Genomic DNA, 23384 nt, shown 5'->3' with positions numbered 1-23384 from the left:
GTTACAGTGATCATGGGGGATTTCAATATGCAGGTAGACTGGGAAAATCAGGTTGGTAGTGGATCCCAAGAAAAGGAATTTGTAGAATATCTACGAGATGGCTTTTGGAGCAGCTTGTGGTGGAGCCCACAAGGGAACAGGCAATTCTAGATTTAGTGATGTGTAATGAGGCAAATTTGATAAGGGAGCTTAAGGTGAAGGAACCCTTAGGAGGAAGTGACCATAATATGATAGAATTTACCCTGCAATTTGAGAGGAAAAAGCTGGAATCAGAAGTAACGGTATTACAGTTGAATAAAGGCAACTACAGAGGCATGAGGGAGGAGCTGGCCAGAATTGACTGGGAGATGAGCCTAGCAGTAAAGACAGTGGAACAGCAATGGCAGGAGTTTCTGGGAGTAATTTGGGAGACACAGCAAAAATTCATCCCTAGGAAGAAAAAGCATGCTAAAGGGAGGACAAGGCAACCATGGCTGACAAGGGAAGTCAGGGACAGCATAAAAGCTAAAGAGAAAGCATACAATGCGGCGAAGAACAGTGGGAAACCAGGGGATTGGGAAGCCTACAAAGACCAACAGAGGACAACTAAAAAAAAAATAAGGAGGGAGAAGATTAAATATGAAGGTAAACTAGCCAGTAATATAAAAGAAGATTGCAAGAGTTTTTTTAGATATATAAAGGGTAAGAGAGAGGCAAAAGTGGACATTGGGCCGCTGGAAAATGACGCTGGACAAGTAGTAGTGGGGAACAAAGAAATGGCGGAGGAACTGAATAGGTACTTTGCGTCAGTCTTCACGGTGGAAGACACGAGTAACATCCGCAAAGTTCAAAAGAGTCGGGGGGCAGAGGTGAGTATGGTGGCCATTACCAAGGAGAAGGTGCTCGAAAAACTGAAAGGTCTGAAGATGTATAAATCACCTGGGCCAGATGGATTACACCCCAGAGTTCTGAAGGAGATAGCTGAAGAGATAATGGAGGCGTTAGTAGTGATCTTTCAGGAATCACTGGAGTCAGGGAAGGTCCCAGAGGACTGGAAAATTGCTAATGTAACCCCCCCTGTTTAAGAAGGGAGTGAGGCAAAAGACGGGAAGTTACAGGCCGATTAGCCTGACCTCGGTCGTTGGTAAGATTTTAGAGTCCATTATTAAGGATGAGATTTCAGAATACTTGGAAGTAAAGTCAGCATGGTTTCATCAAGGGGAGATCATGCCTGACAAATCTGTTAGAATTCTTTGAGGAGATAACGAGTAGGTTAGACAAAGGAGAGCCAATGAATGTTATCTACTTGGACTTCCAGAAGGCCTTTGACAAGGTGCCGCACAGGAGGCTGCTCAGTAAGATAAGAGCCCATGGTGTTAGAGGCAAGGTACTAGCATGGATAGAAGATTGGCTGTCTGGCAGGAGGCAGAGAGTGAGGATAAGGGGGTCCTTCTCAGGATGGCGGCCAGTGACTAGTGGAGTTCCGCAGGGGTCAGTGTTGGGACCACAACTTTTCACTTTATACATTAATGATCTCGATGAAGGAACTGAGGGCATCCTGGCTAAGTTTGCAGATCATACAAAGATAGGTGGAGGGACAGGTAGTATTGAGGAGGCAGGGAGGCTGCAGAAGGATTTTGACAGGTTAGAAGAATGGGCAAAGAAGTGGCAAATGGAATACAACGTGGGCAAGTATGAGGTCATGCACTTGGTAGGAAGAATAGAGGCATAAACTATTTTCTAAATGGGGAGAGAAATCAGAAATCTGGAGTGCAAAGGGACTTGGGAGTCATAGTCCAGGATTCTCTTAAGGTTAACTTGCAGATTGAGTCGGTAGTTAGGAAGGCAAATGCAATGTTGGCATTTATTTCGAGAGGACTAGAATATAAAAGCAGGGATGTGCTGCTGAGGCTTTATAAGGCTCTGGTCAGACCACATTTAGAATATTGTGAGCAATTTTGGGCCCCGTATCTCAGGAAGGATGTGCTGGCCCTGGAGAGGGTCCAGAGGAGGTTCACAAGAACGATCCCAGGAATGAAAGGCTTAACATATGACGAAAGTTTGAGGATTCTGGGTCTATACTCGATGGAGTTTAGAAGGATGAGGGGGGATCTGATTGAAACTTACAGAATACTGAAAGGCCTGGATAGAGTGGACATGGGGAAGATGTTTCCATTAGTAGGAGAGACTAGGACCCGGGGGCACAGCCTCAGAGTAAAGGGAAGACCTTTTAGAACAGAGATGAGGAGAAACCTCTTTAGCCAGAGAGTGGTGAATCTATGGAATTCATTGCCACAGAAGGCTGTGGAGGCCAGGTCATTGAGTGTATTTAAGAGTGAGATAGATAGGTTCTTGATTGGTAAGGGGATCAAAGGTTATGGGGAGAAGGCGGGAGAATGGGGTTGAGAAACTTATCAGCCATGATTGAATGGCGGAGCAGACTCGATGGGCCAAATGGCCTAATTTCCGCTCCTATGTCTTATGGTCTATCATGATGTTGGTCTGAAGGATTCCCACCAGTACTGGCTTTACCAGAAAACTTCATATTTCTTGTGGAAAAGCAGAAAGAAAGTGAAATTTTACAGTCAGTCTAGTTGTCTAGTTTATAGTCCTATCAGACATTTTTGCATATTATTGTCATGAGTATAATCATTTTCATAATATTTATCTGGTTTATTGTAAAGTTGATTTGTGGGGTGTTGTGTTTTTCTGTCTATGTGTGCGATTTAATTATATTTTGTAGCCAAGCAGACTGCAAGTTGAAGTTATCAAAAGAAGTAAGGTGTAGAAGTGTCTTTAATATGCTAATGAGTAAAGATGGTTGGGGTCTTAGCATGTAAGGTGTAAAGGGAATTTGCATTTTTAGATAGGTGAAGGGGGATTTGAATTTGAAAGAGGTTAATGAGAGTAGTGGCAACATGAAAAGGTATATATTATAAGGAAGGTAAAGTTCCAAAGACATATAGAAACAATGGAATTTACATATTAAAAAGGGAGAAACATGTATAAAGGAGAATGAGGCTATGTGTCAGGAGAAGGCATTGTAAGATCTAACAGAAGTGTGAGAAGCCTCCATAATTTGTACATAAAGCTGCTGTCTGCAGAAACCGAAGCTAGAGAAAGCCATTTTGAATTCCACTGTCCAGGGTATTGTGTTAATTTGCTGGATCTGTTTAAAATCTAAAAATGTATTTTTGGACCGTTACCTTAAAGGGATGTAACTGGGAGTAAGGTTAATTAGGAATTTTAGGAGTTATTATAGTGTAGACCTATGTGTGTGCTTGAAATCCTTTCTTTTGTTAATAAATATTTTAATTTTAGTTTTTAAAAAAATCTTTAAAGTCTTGGTGGACTTATTACTTCTTCAGAAGAAGAGTCATACGGACTCGAAACATCAACCCTACTTCTCTCTCCATAGATGCTGTCAGACCTGCTGAGTTTTCCCAGCATTTTCTGTTTTTGTGTCACTTTAAAGACACTGGGCTATATTTTCCTGTTGCTGCACATGAATACATTAGATTGCCTGGGCACTGTGCATAGAGGAAAATTGAACAGGGAGGATGACTTGCCCAAAATGGAGCCCATCAGGCTGACAGGCTGCCTTGTGAGCCTGCCCAGTTTTCCCCAATTTTCCTCTATGCACTGCCTAGACTATTCAATGCATTCAGCAACAAGAGAAGGAAAATCTGCTTCACTAATCCTAAAAGCAATTTCCTAACATTAATCTGCTCAGTTATCATTCCATTCTATTTGATGAGCTTGACATCTTAGTCAGATACAAACAAACAGGTTGAGAGATGTCTTTGAACCTTCCTGTAAATGGCAGCACTATGTGTGTGGACAAACACCATCTTGAATTCTGAGAGTGGCTGGCCACCTATTGGAGTTTTGAGAGGGGGATATTTTCCATAGCCCCCAAAAACCGGCTTGAGGATCGTAATGTGAAGTTAGCCCATGCCCATTGATTGAGATGCAGGCAACACGCCAACTTTTTGCTACTTACCGATTTCAATGGTGGCTGCATCCAGCCGGAGCTAATTGCACTGTTGATCAGCTGAACACATCAGCTGGGAGGGTGCATTGTGGGGGTTGGGGGGGAACGAGGCAAGCTATGTGAGGAGCAATATTGTGCATGGCTAGCACTGCTTAAAGCCTAGTTGCTTAAAGGGGAGGTGCATTACCAAACCATAATCACTTCAGAGAATTGCTCCCCATCACCCTGTCCAGATATGGCCCCCCTGCGAAGAGCTCTTTTTCTCGTTGCTTCACCTCCTCTGTCACCCAGCCACTTGCCCTGCTCGCTGTGGCATCTAGTCATTCTCCAAGCCATGCTGTATTCCATGCTGTGTCCACATTTGGGAGCAACCCATTTGTGCAAGACCTTGAATTCAGCAAAAAGTCCTTTAGCGCCCGTCAGACCGTTCATTCCATATAGACTTTTGGAACATTAAACAACTATAGAAAGTACCAAACACTTGGAGGGCAGGATTCTTTCCCGCTCCACCATGTGAAGAGTCAGTGAGAAACGCATTCTTACCCAGCCCCACAGCCATTTAACACTCCGAGGAGCTTTAATTGACTGGAAACGGGACTTCCATTCTCACTAGGGTGGAAGTCCTGCCTCAGAGAGCTACCAAAAAATTTGATTGGCCAGCAGCTCTGTAGTCCCAGCAGGGCCAGTGGAGTAGTAGCCAGGACTGGGACTACAAGCAGTCCCCAGATTCTAAGAGCAGAATTGTCCCAGGTTTGCACTAAGTACGGTAGCGGGTGGGAAAAAGAACGTTTTATCCGCCAGCCGCAATGGCGGCTTTTCACGCCGCATTGACCCAATCCCACCTCATTAATCATGCATTCCCAGGAAACAAGCCATTTCGATGGATGGCGGACTTTCATTTGCTCGCCACGCCGTCACCTTGCCGCTCACTCACGCCGGGCACCATATTTAAAGTGTATCCACGCGCACACACCTCTCAGTGCTTCCAGCCCAGGACTGCTGCATAGAAGACATGGCCCTGAAAGGCAAGAAGACTGCAGCCGCCCCATTTAGTGATATGTCGCTGGGATGCCTTTTGGATGAGTGGAGGCCCACTGTGTTGTCCTCTATGGGCTCTGGCCACAGGAGGTCCAGCAATCTCACCACTCCAGCTTGGTAGGCGATGGTAGTGGCAATGCTGCACAGAAAAGGTTGGCCATCCAATGCAGAAGGAGGATAAATGATCTCAACCATGCAGCCAGGGGATGGCAACAACCCATCACTCTAAACTCACACACGCATAAGCCTATCACACATTCGCTGGCATCTCACTCACTGGCAGCTCAAAGGACATCAACACTCACTCTCGCACACGCACCCTCACATCTCCATCTGGCCTCATCTCCTCTGGAGACTACCTCCTCAGCCCTCACCATCTTGAGGACACTTGCACAGATCAATGTGTGTCCCCACAGACACCCTGTGATACCCCTTCCCCTGTACAGCCTTCGCCCTGCAGTCTCTTCCACTGCCTGAGGCCACTACCCTTCCTTGCCCAAGCAAGCCCTAGCCCTGCAACCGTCGAAAAGCCACGCCTGTCTTATGGCTGATCTGGTAGGTAGAGATCTGTTCCTGAGCCCCCCTAAAAGTGATGTGGTGCTGTCTGCGAAGCCTGGTGCTGATGACTGCGAGTGCTGCCCGAAGCAAGGTAGGCAAACAACAGTGAAGCCCCAAGCGAAGTGCAGCTCACCAGGTGCACGTCACTTATGTACAGATGTGAAACACATCAGTGTACAATCACGCTGACATGCTCATATGATCCAGCCTGGGGGGATGATTCCTGCGGGCTGGGCTTTTAATGATATGCAGGGGTATTACAATGAAGTTCCCGATGTCCAACGGTGGAAAATGTGGCCCGCCGTTGCAAACAATTACAAACATTGTGGACAATTGCAAAGGGTTTCAGGACATCATTAAACCAATTTCTGCCCTTCTCGCCATATTGTCCACTTGAGCCGTCAAACATGCTCGCCGCCAACGGGCACAGAAAATTCCATCCTAAGCCACAGAGTCCACCATCAGGTAATTTGGCCTGGGGGGTGCGGGGCATCTTGCAGCAGGAGAGGAGAGAAGGGGAGGTGATGCCCCAGGGGATTTGGGAGAGGGGGTGGGGTCTTCATGGAGAGACCGGGAGGGCAGGAATACCCATTGAGGTGGGGTGCAGTCCTTGTGGATGGAGTGCACAATGTGAAAAGGGGGTCCTTGAGGGATGTGCCCCCCGCCCCCTTTCCCACCCAAGGCCTGAGCAGTGTGACCTACGAGCTTCCCCTGCCACTGAATCTTCCCACCAACCTCAAAATTGAGGCTGGGTGGGAAGCAGCCAGGATGTCAATTTGGGCGATGGCTGGAATGCCATCCTGAGCATCACCAGGGCCAGGGAGAGAAATCATGGGCCCTGATACTTCCCCTGTTTCTGGGTCCCTTATTTCACCACACACCTCCCCCCCACCCCCCGCCCCTCCTTTTAACCCTCGACAACCTTTGTTGGGTGCCTTCACAATGCACTTTGGGCCCCATCGAATAGAATGGTGCAGCACAGAAGGAGGCCATTCATCCACCGAATCTGCGTTGGTTCTTTTGACAAGAGACCCTGTCAGTCCGATCATCACACAAACCTCCCAACTTGTTCATTCCCTTTATTTTTTCTTTCTCCAAGCATTTATCCAATTTCCTTTTGAACAAATTTGAATCTGTATCCACCACAATATCAAGGAGGGGGTGCATTCCAAATTCTAAACACTCTTTATGTAAAAGTTTTTTGCTCGTATCAGCTCAGGTTCTTTTGCCAATCAACTTAAATGGTGTTAAATCTGGACCATCCTTCAGCCATTGGAAACAGTTCTATTTATTCTATCCAACCCTTGTTAGCACCACGTAAGGAGGGGTGACATGACTCCCCTATTCTACCACTCCAGGTCTGGCCATAGCAGAGTTTTTTTTGTGAACTTATAAGCATGAACTTATTACTCAATGTTTGTGCTTAATTATTTATATGCTAATTGCAAAGAAGCCAGACTGGCAGGCATTCTTGAGGTTAGAACACAAAGGGGTTCATTTTTATTGAGTTAAATACCCATCCAGGTAAAAATATAAAAATATTTAAAAGGTAAACCCATGCCCCACCCCAACCTTCTCAACACACACACACACACACACACAAAATTAATAAGTTATACAGTAGGAGGATACTTTTAGGCCAGATTAAAACTCAATATTAAAAGGTAAAAAAAATAGAGTTCAGTGTTTATAAGTCCTTTGCTGGTATCCATGGCTGCAACAGAATCTTTTCATGATGGTCTTGAGAATTCAGTGGAGTTGAAGCCCATATAAACTGCAATTTCTGGAGACAGTCTCCCTTTTTTAAATGTCATCTGTCTTTTCCAGAAATCAGTGATTTTTGCACCTGATGTTCCTTTTTTTGAAAATTCTCTACCTCTAAGCTGGGTGTCAAGCTGTAATAGAGAAAGGGTCTTGAATATGGGTGAGAGAGAGAGAAGGGAGAAAGTGTTACTACCCCATTGGCAGATCTCTTTGAGACTCCTGCTTAGCAGCTAGGTGGTGTAATAAAAGACTTTCAAAATTGGTACTCCAGTCACATGACCTACCTCTCCACAATGATTTCAGAAGGTAATTGATTAGCTCAGGAGAGACCATGGCTATTGTCCCATGACCTAGGTGATTAGATTTTGTAATTTCCCAGCCATTAATTCCTGAATGATCCATCATCTATCTTGATGAGATAGGAAGAACACCTTCCATTTAGCTATTATCCCGGTGGACTTTCTGTCTCCACTTGAGAGCTGACTTTATTGAAATGCAAATGTGAAGTCCAGTACAGTTTCAGTAAACCTTTTGAAGTATTCCTTGACATCAGCAGGTATGAAATTCCACAGAAGAATGTTGTGGCTTAATTGTAATTCATATTGGAACCTTCCAGAAACTGATCAACTTGTAACACTAGATGTTAGGTGACTTGTGGCAGCCATCTTAAATTAGTGTCTTTGCTTGGTTTTTTATGCGTCCCTCTTAAGCAGTTCAAAATATGTTTGATCAACCAATGAAATTAAATTTACTGTCACTCATGCACAAGTCACGTCATTGTGACACCCTTCATAATTTTATACACCTCCATCAAATCTCCTCAGGCTTCTTGGCTCTAAGGAGAACACCCCCAGCTTCTCTGGAATCCCTCATCTCTGGAGCCATTATAGGAGATCCCTACTGAATCCTCTACAAAACCTTCACATCCTTCCAGTGCTCAGAATTGGAAACCATAGTTATAGTAAGGTCAAACTGTTTTATATAGGTTCAGCATAACTTCTTTGCTTTTGTCCTCTATGCCTCTTTTTATAAAGCCCATTGAAAGTACAAGTTTCAGTATGATACACAGCTTTGTCAGACAATTACACACAACTTCGTCATTCATATTATGCAACAAGGTCTATTTCTTCGAAACTGGCCCTACACAATATCCAGTCAGCAACATCCAACAGACTTGAACCTCACAAGCACCACAAACAACAATCCCATGTACAAATGAGAACATCTTGAACTCACAGTGACATGTTCGATTGGTGCATGACTCCTGGTTTCACTTCCAAGCTTAAAAATGGCACAACCTTCAGTGATTTAGCACCAACTATTCATCTGTAATAATGTTCTATTTCTATCTACAGAAGTGGGCTTTAACAGAAAAAATACACTTTGCATTGAATGATAAATATTTTATCCTTTTAAATTAATACTAACCACACTTAACTTAGAGCTTGTAATAGGAGAGTAAAGTACCGTAGATGCTGGAAATATGAAATATAAACAGAAAACTCTGGAAATACTCAGCAGACAAGCGAGCATTTTTGGAAAGAGAAACAGTCATGCTTCAGATCCATGATCTGCACTGATTATGATGAAGGGTCACCGACCTCTGTTTTGCCCTGCACAGATGCCACCAGATGTGCTGAGCATTTCCAACATTTCCTTTTTCTATTGAAGCAAAAATAACCCCTTTTGCCAGCCTTCCAAAAGGAAATCAAAGTCCTTGTGGACCTCTTATTTCCCCTTCAGCAAGAAACCCAGCAGCAGCTGCCTGAGATCTGGTTTGGCTCAACATTAAACATGATTTTTTTAAAATGTTAAGTATAAAGAAACATAAACAACTTGCTAAGCAAAAAAAATCAATGTTAAAGCAATAAATTGATCGTTTTAAAAATGAGTAATTAATTTTTAAAAATACTATTAAAAAGTGCTAACTAATGAAACCTTTTTAGCCTTTTTGCTTAAGAAGCAGAACTGGAGAGACAGACTAGGCCCCAAGTCCTTGCCACCAGGGAAGCAGGAGGAGACTAGGGCCAAGCTAAGTGTTGGTTTAACTAACACCAACCTTACATTCGCCTCTGGTGGCACACACTCTGAGCTGACCTTGAAAGTGGTGGTCGTAAGCCATTTGCCTTTCAGCCTGGGTTTTCCTTCTCTCCTAGACTTAGGAAATAATTGTGAGCTGGGATCATTTCCAGGTCCTGACTCCACTTAAAACACTGCTGGCTTGGAAACTATTCTACCTGAACTGCAACGCTGAACAAAAAGCTTGGGAAGAATGTGGCTTATCTTTCTACTCTCTCTCCTCTGGTTTGTGCGGGGACCTGCTTAAGTTTTTTTTTGTTTTCCAGTCTCAAGACACCTCCTTTCCTACTTTCTCCAGTACATTATTAATACTACTTACACACATGTCAACCATCAGCATTTTACAGCCTTATAATAGAATATATTATTGTAATGCAATATAATAAAAAGACTTCCACTTTAAGAACTAAGCTAAATCTATTTAAATAACTTTTAAAAGATGAAGCAATTCATTCCATTCAATTTCTTCCCACCATTGGAGCCTAATTAATCTACACCTCTTGCTGAGTGTGTGTTCAGCTGTGTGAGGCTAAGAGAGGGCTTTAGTTGGAGAGTTGAGTTCCAAAACGGCCCCTCTAGTGTTAAATCAGCTTTGCACAATGATTGATGTCTTTGTCTGCCTACTCAGTGTACTTTCAGCAGTCATTCGCTACGTACGCGCTAACCTTTATGGCATCTGGCATGATTCTCCCCAAAAGTGCTTGTGAGTGAACACCATTTTGCAGTCCTAAGAGCAATCAACACCAGAAGCTGAGCACAAAAGATTCTAATTTCTCACTCAAATGTTTAAATATTTTCCATATTTGTGCATTTTGAAAGGACTTTGATTGATTTAACTGAGGCTAATTTTTCCCTGGTTAGCAGTCATTCTGAAGCCAATGGTAGATCAAGCCAGAGAGTTTGTGGGAGTGAAGAAATAAGTGACCTTTAATGCACAGAATTTTTGTTATTTTCAAGATTTTGAGGGGTGTAATAAAATTTGTAATTACTATAGACCTATTGTTGCTATTTAATACTGTTCATCTAACTGTTTATTTTTTAATAAATCAGCTTAGCAATTTATAATCTAAACCATGGTCTGATATTATGTATATTTTTCTTTCTGAAGTTGACAAGGTCTCATGGCAGCACACGTTACCTAGAGTACAATGACAAGCAATCTTGTTTGGAACCAAGTGCTCAGAGCACTTACCTAGCTGTTAGGCAACAGTCATAAGGATCAAGTACTGACTTATGGGTTTGAGTATGATGCTGAACAAAATGAAGATACTTAGTGAAAAAAAAACACGTAACAATGTTTTTTAAGTTTTAGCATTTAATTTATATTAAGTTATTTTTTCCCAAGACTTGGTTATCTATTTGAGATTTATTATACATGATTCTACACTTACAGTTAGGGTTGGTATTAACAGAAATGCATTTGATTTTTTTTTACTATGGAAATGGATGTCATGCATGTAGTGGCAGAAAGTCGCATTAAATAGCGCTATAGATAACTCCGCAAATTGTTATTTACAAGTACTTCCAGAGTACTTTCACAATGTAACCACTTACCTAGTATGAAAGAGATTATCACCCACACAACCTATCAATACTTAAAGGGACCATTCATTCTTGTCTCAATTATTAACTGGTTCAGAAGCAGCACAGAACATATTCACAATCCATGCCATGTTGGAGACCACCATCAACATAGTTTTTATTTGTCCAATGTTGCTGGATGCAAATGGGAATTAAAACATTAAGGATTTTTATTGCCCAATTGCACTGAGGCAAGTGCAACATCATAGAGATCCTAAAATCCTTTTGTCTGTATCAGTTATATTTTCTGGTTGATGAAGTTCAAGTAGAAATGCTAAAGTACCCTTAAAATGGTTAATGTCTAGGTCACAGAATGTATTTGCTCTTTTACTGCCCATAATCAGTATGTTTTGCATGCAAAGAAGTGTGCCTTTGCTTACCCTTGGAGTGTGTATTCCAATTAAATAAGTCAGCAGCATACATTTGTAGCTTATAATAAAGGTTATTTATTCTCACGCATTTACCCCAAATTAATGCAATATCTCACACACACACACAAACCGGGCGTGGAGTTGTTCGCCACCCATGATCGTCTCCGCGCCAATTAAGGCCCGCCCAGTGTGAAGCGTGTCTCCCAAGGATAGCGGGAGTGGGCGGGCGGCGGCGGGAGTGCAATGACCACTGGGTCCAATGGCGACCCGGTGGCCTGTTTAAATGAAGCACTGGCAGCCTTACACAGGCTGATCATCATGGTCAGTTGTAGGGCTCACCAAAGCGCTGCTGGAGAGCAGGCCAGGCCAGAGGTAGGGCAGGGGGGCAGTATGCCCCTCGGTTTTCCAATGAGTGCCTAGCTGCCCCCTTGGAGGAGGTGGCACGAGGTCCTCGTTCCGTGGGACAGGAGGCGGAAGCCCCCCCACCTGACCAAATGTGCCTGGGATGAGGTGGCAGAGATAGTCAGCTCCCATGACGTGGTGTGATGCACATGGGTCCAGTGCTGCAAGCAATTCAGCGACCTCTTGCACTCGGGAAGGGTGAGTACCATGTCGACAGAGGTCACTTAATACAGCCGTCAGCCTTCCCCCGCCCCCCAGCAACTCTGAGTGCAGTTACAGCATTGAATCATTCACGGCATGTTTCCCTCGCTAGGTAGGCCGGCAGATATTGCCCATGCCTAGTTCACCCTGAGAGGGTTGTGCTGAGATGGGTTCTGCACCCACAGCATGTGTGACACTGACACCTGGAGCATAGAATCAGAGGGAAACTCAAGGATCTGCACCCAGGCAGAGTGCTGGAACTGTGAAACATGTCAAAGTCAGGGTGCTAACATGCTGGGAGGGGAGCTTCCAGGTGGCAGGGCACAAATCCATCTGCTGGTCTTTGCGTTCCATGTGCTTGTGCCTCCTTGCTTTGCAAGGTTAGACCGTGTGGTGCCAAATGCGATGGAGGCAGCATGTGGGCAAAGGGGGGTTCAGCCCTGGCTTCTTTGTGTGAGTGTGCGGCAGCTGCAGGGGCACGAAGCACTGGAGCCCTGCAATGTCCCACTCTGGCTGGGGTGGCAGGGGTGCGATGGGAATTCAGGTGCAGGCTGGACTAATCAATACTCTTCTCTCCTTTTCAGGAGAAGACTGCACACAATTCCGCAGAGCGGATGCGGAATGGTGGAGGCCAGGCCCAGATGGCCATCGTGACTAGATTCGAGCAGGAGGCCGTGGATCTGGAGAGGCACCATGCGCCCAGGTCCACCGGTGGTGGTGAGGCTGGGGTGCCATGGGGAGGTATGATTGCCAAGCACTGAGGTCACCATGTGTGGCCCAGCAGCCATGGCACTGCTGAATGCTCAGTGATTGAAACTTGCAACATGGGTTTACCACTGATTATGGAAGGATGAGCGCATAATGATCCGGGGAACAGACACGCACGTTGACATTGTCTCCACTTTAACTAATGAAATGTCCTTGTTCTTCCTTTCAGCATCACCGGAGCAGGGCCGGGAAGAGCAGACAGAGGGGCCACCTCTCACACCTGAGGCCCCTGAACAATTGGACTCACCGGCGTCACACCATCCCGGCCAGGCAGGCACCAGCGCAGATACTAGCACCTCGATGGGAATTAGACCATCGGCTAGTGTCCCGGGGCACAGCGGTGAGGGCACTTCACACTCGCTTGAGGTGCAGGCGGAGGCAGAGAGTGCCCATGGCGCTGGCAGCCAGAGGACTGCTGGGGACCAGGCACATGCTCAGTCAGTGGCCGATGATGTGCGTCTGGAGCTGTCCGTGAGGCAGCAAACGATGGAAGTGCAGTAAGGTATGCGGGTGGATCTGGCAGAGATACATGAGACTATGCGTGGCATGGTCTCTGCACTGGAGGAGTCCACGCGGAGCATCACCGATGCAATGAGCCTCATGGCCGAGTGCCATGCTTCCTCCATGGAGAAAGTGGCGACTCTCATGGAGAGGCTCCTCCAGGAGACCAATCAGGGCTGCTTGTGGATGCGCACAGACCAGCAAGCCCTCACACCGGCAATGACCTCAGCTGGTCACTGCCAATGTGGGAGATGGTTTGGGCACGAAGTATCCCAGCTCGGTGCCCATCCATCAACGGTGAGCAATGAGGTCCAAAGCGATCTTACATTGGTGCAGCAGCTGCCTCTGTCTCTGCATGCTCCTCTCAGGGTGCTTCATGATGAGGGCAGCAGCTTCTCCGCCCCTCTTCCAGTGACCGTGGGAACCGATGAGGCTGAGATGACTGGGGAGATGCCAGCTGTGGAACTGGCTGCTCCCTCCCAGGCTAGGCCATCAAAGGCTCCACAAACCAGAGGACGGCTGCCAGGGTCATCGAGGGCAACAGGACAGCACAGTGAGCAAGCTATCTCAGATGCCACTCCCAGTGAGGGGGCAGCACTTAGACGTAGCACCCGCAAGCATGAACTTAAGGCACCTTAGGCACACCATGGGTTTCTCACTGGTGGTTTTATGTTGCTCCGCTATTAGTTCATGACCATTTAGTATGATGTGTAACACCTTTGTAATTATTTTTTTTTGTTCTTCATTTTATAAAATCATTAAATTTTGTTATGTGAGCATGGCTCAGGGTGACTCCTTACTTCTGCAGATGGACAGTTACCCACGATGTTATGAGTGAGTTGCTTGACATTGAGCTTTATTGACAAGGCCCTTAGTAAATCTTCCTACCCAGGCAGATTTTGCACTCAGGTATCGAGTATGGAGCCTAGAGCCCTGGCCATCTGTGGTGTGCTAGCTGATGGTTCACTGGATTAAAGCCTCCTGGGTGTCCCTGCTTCCCTGGAGTATGCCCAGGTCAGCGTCTACCCCCTCAGCGTTCTCCTGTGCGTGCTCATCCTTGGACTCGCTACTGGATTCATCTTGTGCAGCCGGAGCAACTGCATCTACATCTTGTTTGTCCACTGCATCACCCCTTTCCAGCGCCAGATTGTGGAGAGCACAACATGCAACCACTATCAGCGACACACAATATGGGGGGTATTAGATTGCACCCCCTGAACGGTCCAGGCATCGGAAATGCTTCTTGAGAAGACCGATGGTTCTCTCCACCACAGCCCTTGTGGAGGCGTGGCTCCTGTTGGCCTCTGTTGGCTCCTGCTCGGCCTCTGCTCTTGGATGGCGGAGAGGCGTCATGAGCCACCTTTTGAGGGGATAGCCCTTGTCACCCAGCGGCCATTCGTCCAGCCGGGCTGGAGCACTGAAGACCTTCGGCACCTGGGAGTGTCTGAGGATGTAGGCGTCGTGGGAACTGCTTAGGTACCTTGCACAGACTTGCAGAATCTGCATCTAGCATGTTCAAGGAGTGGAATCCCTTCCTGTTGACAATGGCACCAGGCTCACCCGCTGGCGCCTTGATGGCCACATGTGTGCAGTCGATTGCACCCTGGATGCAGGGGAAGTCAGCAATCGTTGCGAAGCCTCTGGCTCACTCTGTTTGGCTGGCCTCGTCCCAGCGGTAGTGAATGAAAGTCAATGTACGCCTGAACAGAGCGTCTGTCACCTGCTTGACAGCTGATTGGGAAACTCCGCAAAGATCACCCACCGACCCCTGGAAAGAGCCGGAAGCATAGAAGTTGAGGGCAGCTGTGACCTTCAGCGCCACTGACATTGGGTGTCCACCCACACAGTTGGCACAGATCTCAGGGCCTATCATCTGACAGATGGAGATGACTGTGTCCCTTGAGAGATGGAGCCTCCTTCGACACTGCACCTCAGACATATTGAGGTAGCTGCTTCACCGCCTGTATACCCTGGCAGCAGGATAGTGACGTCTTCTGCGGCCCCTCCCGCCTTGGGCTTCCTGTTGGCCCTGCGCCCCTTGTGCCTGTGCCTGTCCTCCCAAAGGTGGTTTCCCTGGAGGCTGAATGTGGACTCCTGGCCTCCTCCCCCTTCTGGCCCTCCCTTTCTCCTCAGAGGCGGTGCCTCCAGTGGATAGCATAACTCCCATTCCCAGGCTAAGGGAAGGCTTCCTGAAACCCACAAGGCCCCAGAAATGATATTTACTCAAGTGTCCTGACCTAAAGGCTGTTACTCCTGTCCAAGCAGCTGTGAAGAGTTTTGAAATAATCCTGCTCACACAGGCAAGTATCAATAACTTTAACAATTAAATGTCTGCCAAATACCGCTCGCGACCGCACTCACCCCTTTTTTCCCGCCCATGGATGAGGTTTACACAAATGTGGCCTCCCTGCCTGCCCGTTGCGCCCATGCGATGTCCTGAAGATCGCACGGGCCCTGAGAGATCCCGGACAATTGCTGCCTCAAGGGCCTTAAATGGATCATTAATTAATGGCGGGTGCGCATCTGAGAACATTGCGCACCCACCCACCTAAATGTTGCAAAGGTGCGTGGTGATGTTGGGACACTGGCCCGACGTCACCGCACGTCATTCTATGCGTTGACGTGCAGGGCGGGGTCGATGGGAAAATTCTGGCCACACGACACATAGGCCTGAATTTTCAGTCGGTGGGTGGGCTCGGCGGGAGCGGGCGAGGGTGGTCGCAAAGCCAATCACCGCCCACAATCGGCTCCGCGCCACCATTCTACGCAGGTGGGCCAATTAAGGCCGGCCCAATGTAAGATGCGAGCTGTAGCGCTCAGCGCTACCTGCGCAAGCGGGGGGAGGAGAGAGATTCGGGGCCAGCGCTCTTTTGCGCGCATGCTCCGTGCCTCAGGGAGATTAAAGCAGTTTTCAAATAAATAAATAAATGGATCGAAAAGTTGGTTAAACATGTCCCCTCATGTGACTGTGTCACATGAGATGAGACATATTTTTATATTTCATAAAATTTTAAAATTTATTTAATAAAAAAATGTGAAGGCCGCTTGGCCTTTTCACCTTATGGTTGGACGGGTAGCGTCAACAATGACCTTAATTACTTCCTTAATGGCCTTAATAGGCTATTTAAATATTGGTGGGCATGCAGCCAACTCCAGCGCGCTCCCGCTGAACGAAACATCGCGAGACAGCACGATGACGTTGGGACGCACGCCCGACATCGTTGCGCATCATTTTACATGACGGCGTGTCAGGCCCGCCCCTGCACGCTGTCTAAAAAATTCTGCCCATAAAGGTGGGATACAGATAAAGATAGTGCACTTTTACAGATTACAGTTTATTCAGTCTCTGATTTACCATTTCTAGTCTCCCACCTGGCAGGCCTGTGGCTTCTTGAATAGATTTGATGATTTAAAGTAGAAGTTTGGGTCTTGTAAAGCAAACAGTTCACAGCAGGTTGCAAGGTTTCTTCTGGTCAAATATGTAGGAGGTTGGTTCACAGGTGAACTTTGAAACTGAAACAGGGGTTAAGCACTTTGGCTTCTTGATGACTTGCAGCTAGTTTCAGAGTCTAGTTCTGAGACTGGTTGATGACTAATTGTTCTGATGGATCTGCTGGGTGCTGGGATAATAAATGCGCTGTCCTTGACACCAGCTTCAATCACATGACAGCTGAGTTAACATATCTGAGGCCTATTCAGCCTAGTTTGAATGGGGAGAGGCCATCATGATAAAATGGGAAGTTGATAGCGGCCTTTGAGTTTCAGTCTTCCCTTTTCTCCAGTGTGTAACATAACAAGCAGTCTGGAACTCCCATTGTCTTTAGGTGTTGAACCATCCTTAAACATTGAGATGCGTGAATTCCACAAGTGGTTGTGATGTACCCTCACCCATGTCCATATTTAATTAGGCATTCCCCAGAGATTTGATACTGTCTGTAGTCCAAATGCCAAAAGTCAATTGATTTGCTGCAGCCATCTTAACTGCTCATTTGTGTCCAATCTTTTAAAGTATTGACCGAAAGTTCATAATATGACATGCCTGTACTAGGCATGACATCTGCCTGAAAATAGCACACTGAGGAATGTAATATTCACGTGTAAAATTTGCCAATTATCCATTTTCATATTCCAAAGTCTATATCTGCGCTGATCAAATAGGAGTCCAAAACGCTATGGCCATAAATTCTAGGATTCTTGGGTCTCCTGTATCCCTGTTGGAATTCCAAAAAAAACCAGTAGGACCCAGTTATGCTGGGCTTCATCACTAACCTCTCTCAATGCTTACCAAGAAAATAACAGACAAGGGGCAGGGCCTGCAGTGGGGATTCCCCATTCCCGATATACAGTCAGAACTGTTGTTTATGTGGTCACTGATATACCTAATGTATGGTGGCCACAAGGGTATGTGGGCCTCATCAGTGTATTGCAAGGAACACAAGCAGCCTGCGACCCTGAAGCCACCCCAGACTGTTTTATAAAACATATTGGAGATTGGCTTCTTTGCCTGAGGGCCAGGAAGAGCCGGGGCAACACTTACCCTACCCCATCCACCTGTCCAATGGAGGTGGGTGACCTAAGTTTCTGTGAGCATGGGAGGAGTATCAGAAAAGCATCCATTTATATCCATCTGCCTTAGGTAAGTGATATGCCCACCCCATCACTCTGCAAACTTGTTATAGTCAGCACTAAATGACATTCACAGGCAGAACTTCATTGAATTTCAGGGCATGGATCCTTTAGAAAGATATACAGTCATTTTATGGCATTTTCCACAAAACATAATCAAATGAAAAAGAAAGCTCAGTTAGCTAGTGTGTGGAATGTGGGAGACGGTGCCATAATGGTAATGTCACTGGACTAGTAATCCAGAGGTTCAGGCTAATTCTCTGGGTGGGGGGAGGTGGGGGAGGGCGGTTGTATGAGTTCCAATTGCACCAGGCTGCTGGTGGAATCTAAACTGAATAACTAAATCTGGAATTGAAAGTTAGTCTTAGTAATGGTGACTATGAAACCATCATCGATGGTTGTAAAAGCCCATCTGGTTCAATAATGTCCTATGTGTGACTGCAGACCCATGGCAATGTGGTTGACATTTAACTGCCCTCTGAAATGGCTGAGCAAGGGCAACAAACGCTGACCTTGCCTGTGCTGCCCACATCCTATGAAAGAATTTTTAAAAAACTATTACATCAGGAAAAAAATGTATGATTGTGGTTAGACATGAAAAATATTTGGACTGAATGGTGGATTTAAACTTTCAGTGGAAAAGAATAAGCCTGTACATTTCTCATTTGCTTGGCAGGACCTTTACCATCAATCATATGAATGTGTCTGCGTCATGTTTGCATCCATCCCAGATTTCAAAGAATTCTACACAGAGTCAGATGTAAATAAAGAAGGCTTAGAATGTCTACGGTTACTGAATGAAATAATTGCTGACTTTGATGATGTAAGTATACAGCAATATCATCAGCCTTTAGATATTAAGATGTGAACTTTCCAAACATAAGGAACCTTTTATTAATATTCTAATGATAGTCTGCATGGAGAAAGTGCATTAATCTAACTTACTACATTGCAAATCTCTTCACCTAATCCATCTTTTATTCATGCTTTTATTTTTAACAACATCAGAAAAAAAGGTAATTGTAAATTTAGAGATAAGTACAAAATATGAGAGCAGGAAATAAAGCCATTAGTGGAGATGCTCTGTTAATCATTGGATAAGAAAAAATGGAACCAAGGGAAGACTATCCAAATCAACTAGACGATGAAAGAGAAGCATTGGATGAGGAATGTGATCAAAAATAATGTTAAAGATTAAAGGTTGTGGCTGAGACAACTTTCTGCAATCCCATCTCAAACTGGATGGAATCACAGAGGACGATGATGGGTAATAAGGCCAACTGCAACCTTGATTGAAATTTCCTTCTGTCAGCTCCCATGGGGATTTCTTCTCACCTATCCTACCAACTGTATGCGGTTGAGGGAGGTTGAAGGGTGGGTGGTGTGGTAAGATGTCCAAAGGATTTCTCTCCCATCCACCCTACTTACTTCTGCTTCCCAAGCTCTAGTCTGAATCGGGTCTTTTTCTAGCCTGTCTCCTATCTCCCCTCATGGTCACTTCAAGTTCATCTTGTCCATGAGACCCACCCCCTGCTCCCTCTTCCCTATTTTTTAATTTGCTGACACCCACATTCCCATTCTGGTCTCCATGCTAGCAGGTATCACTAAATGCTTCCATCTCCTCAGGTACTATTCCCCACTCATAAAAGCATACCCCTCTTCAAAGAACCCACCCTCGAGTCCTCTGTCCTTGTAGACTACTGCCCCATCTTCAATTTCCCTTGCAACTCTAAAGTACTGGAACATGCAGTTACCTACAAAATCCATGCTCATCTTTCCCAAAATTCAATGGTAGATTCTCTACAATCAGGTTTCTAGCGCTTCCAAAGCATTGAAACAATGGCATTCTTTATGACTGTGAGCATGGTGCACTATCCTCTTCATCTTTCTTGACCTTGCTACAATCTTTAAACCATTTTTGACAACACATCGTCCTCCAACATTTCTCTTCCATTATCCAGCTGACTGGGACAGTGCGTATTCGGTTCCACTCTTTTTTATCCAATTGTTACCAGGGCACCTCCAGTAATGCTTGCTCTTCCCGCCTCTGTATACTGGGAGTCCCCAAAGATCTATCCTTGGAGCCTTACCATTCCTCTTTACATGCCGCCCCTCAGTGGCATCATCCAAAGACATGGTATCAGGTTCTAGGTCTACCCTGGTGACATTGAACTCCACTTCTCCACAATCTCTCTCACCACTTCCACTGCATCTGTGTTGTCAGAATACTTGTCCAATGTCCAGTCCTGGAAGTGTCACAATTTTCTCCAGCTTAATATTGGGAAAACCAAAACCATTATTTTCAAACGTGCCACACCCCGTACCCTTGCCATAATTTCTGTCCCCATTTCCTGTTCTTGCCTCAGGTTGAATGTGATTTTCACAACCCCAGTCTTCTTTTTGGCCCCAGGTTGAGCTTCTGACATCACAAAGCTCCCTGAAACATGACCCATCTCTTTCTCTGCTTAAGCTTATCTGATCATGCATGCATGCCTTTGTTACCTTCAGACTCAACTATTCCAATGCTTTCCTGGCCAACTTCCCATCCTCCCTCTTCCATAAACATCAACTCATTCAAAACTGCTGACTGTATCCTAATCTGCAACAAATACTGCTCATCCATCACTCCTGTGATTACTGACCTCCATTGGCTCTTAGTCCCCCCATACCCCCAATTTAACTTTCTGAACATCATGTTCAAACCTTTTCATAACTTCAACCCCTTCTCTACTCCTTAATGACAATCCTTAAAACCTAATTCTTTGAGGAAGCATTCAGTTATCCTAATTTCTCCATTTTTTGTGTCTTGAGATGATTTCTACATTAAAGGCACCAATTAATAACTAGTTGTTCTTCAGCTTCATTGGCCAGTTCTGAAAGCAAACCTTGCTTACTTGGATCCCCTGTGATTCAGAGGACCTCTTCTTTTAGCCCAACGTCTAGGAAATTGGTAATTGGTGGTAAGATCCACACACAGTATCAGACATTCCCAGTTAATAGAATCTATCATTTGCTGCTGCATATAGTAGTCCTCTCCAAAAGTAGACTGAATATCTACTTATACCAGACCAAGGCCAGGGTTTTCTGGCCCCGTCATGGTGGACTCGCCATGGGAGATTTGATAGCCCAGCCAAAAGTCTGTTGACTTTCAGTGGGACCAGACGATCCCAGCGGCAGGCGGGGCCTGAAAACCCTGCCCCAAGTCTTTAATGAATAAGTGGTTTTATTTATATAAGACAGACGAATAAACAATTAACACAGAAGCAAAATACTGCAGACGCTAGAAATCTAAAGTCAGAAAATAGTAGAAACACTCAGTCGGTCTGGCTGCAACACAGGTCGATGACCTTTAATCAGAACTGGAAAAAGCTAGAGAAGTAACAGGTTTTAATCAAGTATAGAAGTAGGGAAAGTGGGAGGCCGGAATTTATGGCCTTATCGCGGCAGGGACGGGGCCGTAAAATGCGGCGAGCCATTCTAAACACCATTGACATCGGTGGAAACATAAAATCCCACTGCTGTAAAATTCCACCTGAAATGGAATTCCACTATGATAGGGTGGAGGGGAGGAGAGTTTAAATGACAAAAGGGATCATGTTGCAATGCAAAAGGAGATTTTAATGGGATAAGTGAAGAAACAAAAAAGGAGGTGGAAATGGGGACAGCAGAATCATCACCAGCAGCTGGCACCCAAAAAAACAATAAAACAACAAGCAAAAGAAAAGGGCAGGGGTTATGCTTTGAAATTGTTGAACTCAATGGGATGTACTTACTAGGGCACTGGTGTCCCCAGCAACCCAGCACAAAAGTCCAGCGGCTCACCTCCAGGCATTTAACATTTGGAGGAGTGTTGATTGCCTTGAGGTGAGATTTTTGCCCCTGCCTCTGAGAGTTGCTGGCCATTCAAATGCTTGCCAGCTCTCCAGTCCCAGCAGCATCCCCAGGAGTGGTGGCCACAGCTATGACAGCATCCAGCCCCCAATGCTGAGGAGCAGAGCCGGAGTGAGAGGTTAGTGGTGGAGGTGATGCATGGTCTCACTGGGACCTGGCTGGCAGGCCCTGGCAAGAGGGGCAAGGGAGATTGGGAACTGGGTGGACAGGCCTACTGGGAGGGGAACTGGTGTGGGAGGTGTGGAGGGGTGGATGATTGGGGTGGGAGGGGAATCAAAAGATCTAATGGGATCCTCCGATAAATTGTTGCATTGGTGGAAGGGTTGAAAATCAGAGGGCATTGATTGAAGATGATTGGCAAAAGAGCCAAAGGGGACATGCAAAAAATCTTTTTTTACACAATGAATTGTTAGGATCTGGAATGCATTGTCTGAGAGGGTAGTGGAGGCTGATTCAATTATGACTTTCAAAAGAGAATTGGATATAAAGAGAAAAAAATTCCAGGACAACAGGAAGGGCGGAGGAATGGGACTAGATAAATAACTCTTACAGGGAGCTGGAACAGACTTAATGAGCCAAATGGCCTCCTTTTGTGCTGTAACCATTCTATGATTTTGCGCAGGAGAAATTCATCATATACCGTCCTTAGTGATCAGTTTTTCTTTTCCTTTTGCTGTTTTTTTTTGTGCTAGTTAAGGTGTGCATTTTTATTCAGATACTTTGAGTTATCTTTTGTACATTGTGCAACATTCAGTTTGCTTCACCCAGACCATGTTGGGGATTCAACAACCCTACAGGTTGGCTTTCAGAATAGCCTTGAAGCACTGTCAATGTTCATCCTTATTCAGTATATTCCTGCTTTCAGTTGGATAAAAGTAATGTTTAAACAATCCGTTGTGTTGTTGCTGCATTTCTCCATTTTTTGCAATATGTCGGTTTGAAATTGAAATTAATATTTTTAATGTGCTTTAAATCATGCTTGTCTGTTAGCTTATTTCATAATATAATAAAACAATCTCTTGCTTTTGTTGTGCTAAAACAATCATAGCATGTTAACCCCTTAAATATATGCATTATATTAAATATCTGATTACTCAAATTACCATTTAGATGTTCAGAAAAATATTGTGCTTTTTTCCAACAGTTATTGTCCAAGCCTAAATTCAGTGGAGTAGAAAAAATCAAAACCATTGGGAGCACGTATATGGCAGCAACTGGATTAAGTGCTGCCACAGTTCAAGAGTACAGTCAAGTAAGATATATTCTTTTCTCTTTCATTAAAATTAATTTCTAATGGTATACTTTTGATGCCAATCAGTAATCAAATTCAATAAAAAAGGCATACTATAATTTTATAAACAATCTTTCACAAAATATTTTGACATTTTTATACATGAGTGGCAGCAAAGGAGATAGTGCAGCATCATGGAGAGTGGGGCTGTTGCCAGTGGAAACATATGAAAATCTGAGGAGCCACATTTCCTGTGATCCAAACAGGCACCCAATAAACTGCATGGTCACTGCCACTGACTCTACTTTCTCAGGATTGCTGCTCCCCACTCTTAAAAGGAAGGTGTTGTCATTCTTGGGTTGTAAGTGAGATGGTGCTGAGAGCTCATAATTAGCTCTTT

The 23384-nt window shown here is 45.2% G+C and overlaps 1 protein-coding gene across 1 annotated transcript in view; it reads left to right on the top strand.

Moving 5' to 3' along the window:
* adcy2b (adenylate cyclase 2b (brain)) overlaps positions 1-23384 on the top strand; it is a 905909-nt gene that overhangs the window by 856904 nt on the left and 25621 nt on the right. The window contains exons 22-23 of the mRNA XM_078539078.1: positions 18539-18685; positions 22898-23005. Of these exons, the coding sequence (XP_078395204.1) occupies positions 18539-18685; positions 22898-23005 (255 nt within the window). The remainder of the gene's footprint in view (positions 1-18538; positions 18686-22897; positions 23006-23384) is intronic.

This window comes from Cetorhinus maximus, chromosome 3 (assembly GCF_964194155.1).
Source record: "Cetorhinus maximus chromosome 3, sCetMax3.hap1.1, whole genome shotgun sequence".
Taxonomy (NCBI): Eukaryota; Metazoa; Chordata; class Chondrichthyes; order Lamniformes; family Cetorhinidae; genus Cetorhinus; species Cetorhinus maximus.
This window is presented reverse-complemented; position numbering and strand designations above follow the sequence as displayed.